Here is a 3,555-nt window from a genome sequence, read left to right on the forward strand (position 1 = left end):
GGGGTTTTTATAAATGCAGAGAAGAGTGGTACTAGGGGAGGGGGAGGGGGGATAGGGGAGTTAGTAGGGGGAGGGGGGTAAATATAGATACAAATAGGAATAAAATTAAGATGGGTATCCATATTGGGTGAGAAATAAAAATAATACGAGATACAATGAGATACCCAAGATGTATGAGCATATATAAAGATATGTATGTATGTATGTATGCATGTATGTATGTATAAGGGGAAAATATGCATATGTACAGGGATATGTGTAAACGGCTGTACACATATTATGACATTTATGCTTAAATTAATAAAATCTTATTATTTAAAAAAAAAAAAAGAAGAACTAGGGGGGGTCACCATCACAGTCTTATTACACAGGGTCATTTATCCCACCTGCTTAAAGCTGTTTTGCACTTCTTGGTTCTTGTCAGTGCAAGGTGTGGAACACATAAATTAGAGCTTCGAGAGGGACCCAACTAGGGTAGTTAGTCACGTTGTGATACGGCAGATCAAAAGGAACCCATTATCCCTTGTTTTTGGATCTGAGATTATACTTAAATAACCTTCTGATTTTAAAAGCTATTTAAAGCACTTTATGGATGGCCAATCAGGGCTGTAGCTACCATGGGGCGAGTGAGGCACTCGCCTCAGGTGCAGCTGAGAGGTCGGCATAGTCAGGGCTGGTCTGGCTGCGCCCCCTTGCCCAGGCGGCCAGTACAGCCACGGTTCGGGAGGGAGGGAGAAGAAGAGCGGCACAGGCTCCAGCTTCTCATCGGACCCCCACTGCTCTTCCCTGCCTGTATGGGCAGAGGAATGTGTCCTCAGTCTCTTTTTCTATTTCAAAAGGGAAATGTCAGGGGTCTGTTTAGACCCCCGATATTTCCCCCAAAGCCCCCAACGGTAAAAAAAACAAAGAAATAATAATAAAAAGTAAACTAATTTTTAAAAAAAACCCACACACTCATGCACACATACCGTATTATTAGACATGTGCAAAGACTAAAAATTTGTCCCAGACTAAATGAACCAAAACTAAAAATGTTTTCATTAATTTCGTCAAACGAAACAAATTTTGATGCTATTTTGGATTTGGCCACAAGCGCATTCTGCACATGCACGCCACCAACCAGGAAGCAGTATGCATGATGCCATGCGTGTTCTTGCCTCGGGCGTAAAAGGAGCTAGCTATGGCTCTGTGGCTATTAACATGAAACATGCATTGTTACGTATGTTTTAAGACAGTTGTTGAGTTTCGATTACTCATTTGAAGTTTTTACAGCCGTAAGGACTAGATCAGAGAACTATGAAGGATCGTTGTGAGTTCTGAGAATAAGAGACTTTCACTTTCATTTCTCATGAGCCGTCAGCGATGGCGTCTGCTGATCTAAGAGAGGAGCTGGAGTGCTCCATCTGTCTGAGCATTTACGCGGATCCTGTAAACCTAAAATGCGGACACAATTTCTGCCGAGAGTGTATTGATCGCGTGCTGGATAAACAAGAGAAGTCTGGAGAATATTCCTGCCCTGAATGCAGAGAAGGTTTTACGAAACGTCCTGCACTGCAAAAGAACATAACTTTGTGTAACATAGCGGAACGTTTTTTGTCCCTTCCGCCAAGCCAAGAGGAAGTGGGGGTCTCCTGTACTTATTGTGCTGTCATTCCAGCATGCGCTGTTAAATTCTGTCAGCTGTGTGAAGCCTTTCTCTGTGAAAAACACCTAAAGGTCCACAGCAAGTCGCAAGCACATGTCTTATCTCACCCCAACACTTTCCTGGGGACTAGAACATGCACCATCCATAAGAAGATCCTGGAGTATTACTGTATGGAGGACGCTGCCTTTATATGCATGTTTTGTAGGCAGGATGGAAAACACCAGGGGCATCAGGTGGAGAAGCTGGATGAGGCTTCAAAAAAGAAAAAATACAAATTGAGTAATATTCTGCAGAAAATGAAGACAAGGAAATTAGAAGCTAAGAAGAGGATCCAAAGTCTGCAGGAAATCAACAGAAAAGCACAAGATAATGCAGCTGATGAAACCAAGAGAGCCACTTCCCTGTTCAGAGACATCAAGACACAGCTGGAAGAACTGGAGAAGAAAGTCCTGAGCGAGATCTCCCGGCAGGTGGAGCAGGTCTCTGTCTCAGTTTCTGATATGATCCAGCTATTGAAAATTAAGGAGGATGAGCTGTTCAGCAAGATGTGTTACATAGAAGAGCTGTGTTGCATTTCTGATCCAATAACTGTCTTGCAGGAATCAGACATGGGTCTCTTGCATGATGATGATGAAGAAAAATGGAGAGTTGATAGACACCTCCATGATGGAGGTGATCTGGATGTGGCTATCATTTCAACCACATTGCACACAGGTTTGTCTGATATTTTGACTGGGATTCTGGTCCAGAACCATAAAGATACACGGCTTTACCCAGGTTCTACTGTAGAGGACAAAGTTCACTTCAAGGCCACTGAACCATCCAGGTCAGTGTCTGAAACGAACTCAAGCAAACTGCTCAAACAGCATCAGGCTGGAAGACCAAGTTTTGAGTCTGTACATAAAAAACCTGGACCGTTGGAGAAAGATGACATATCACTGGATATAAATACTGCTGGTCGTTACATACATATAACTGATGACAGGAAAACTGCTTCCTGGTCACCAAACCAGAATTACCCAGAAAAACCAGAAAGATTTCAGGATCAGCCTCAGGTTTTAAGCAGTTGGCCTTTCCTCTCAGGGCGACATTACTGGGAAGTGGATGTCAGCTGGTCACAGAGGTGGATAGCTGGGATGTGTTATCCCAGTATAGCCAGAAAAGGTGATCAGTCACTCATTGGAAATAATAACAAGTCCTGGTGTTTGGAAGGGTGGGATGGTCGGTGTTCAGTCATACATGACAATGAAGTGATACAGTTGCCTGATAGTATCTCTAGTAATCAATTCAAGATATATCTGGATTACGAGGGAGGGCAACTATCCTTTTATGATCTGTGTTACCCATTCCAACACTTGCACACCTTCACTGCCATCTTCACTGAGCCTCTCCATGTTGTGATAGCTGTAGGAGAAGATGGCAGAATAAAGATATCTGGGGTAAATTCGGACATGTGAACGGCAAATGTTGGCGTTGTCTCAAGGAGGGGCAATTCTCATCCAGTGGAATGAGGCAGTGGGTAGAACTAAAATAATTGCACTGTTTATTTTGGTGTTGGGTTATCGTTTAGCTGGTTCAACCACAATTAATTAAACAACCTTGTTATTATACTAAAAGTGTTTTTTAAAGCTATACATACAGTATACAAGGAGACAGTATATACCACCCTTTCTCAACATTTTTTGACACCAAAGGAACCCTTGAAGGAATTTTCAGATCTCAGAGAACCCTTGTTAAAAATGAATATGTTGGCAGCTCACAATAAATTAGGTTGTGGATATAATGCATTGGTGGTCAGCAGGGGGAAGAATACCCCCTTACAGTAGTGGTCAATTGAAGGCATGTCACTCTCTATGGCAGCTAAAAGATCATTTGTGTCAGTTGTTACTTAAGATGAGGAGCTTCAACGG

At 42.6% G+C, this 3,555-nt stretch overlaps 1 protein-coding gene across 1 annotated transcript; it reads left to right on the forward strand.

The window, feature by feature from the left end:
• Positions 1–1,362: 1,362 nt before the first annotated feature.
• Positions 1,363–3,102, forward strand: LOC108799860 (E3 ubiquitin/ISG15 ligase TRIM25-like). The gene has a single exon (XM_018571788.1). The coding sequence runs from the start codon at positions 1,363–1,365 to the stop codon at positions 3,100–3,102; it is 1,740 nt and encodes a 579-aa protein (XP_018427290.1).
• The last annotated feature ends 453 nt before the right edge of the window (positions 3,103–3,555 follow it).

Source organism: Nanorana parkeri, unplaced genomic scaffold (genome assembly GCF_000935625.1).
Source record: "Nanorana parkeri isolate BGI_ZX_2015 unplaced genomic scaffold, ASM93562v1 scaffold1837, whole genome shotgun sequence".
In the NCBI taxonomy this organism is placed as follows: Eukaryota; Metazoa; Chordata; class Amphibia; order Anura; family Dicroglossidae; genus Nanorana; species Nanorana parkeri.

Coding starts and splice junctions, on each gene's coding strand:
- LOC108799860 (XM_018571788.1), top strand. CDS start 1,363: ATGGCGTCTGCTGATCTAAGAGAGGAGCTGGAGTGCTCCATCTGTCTG.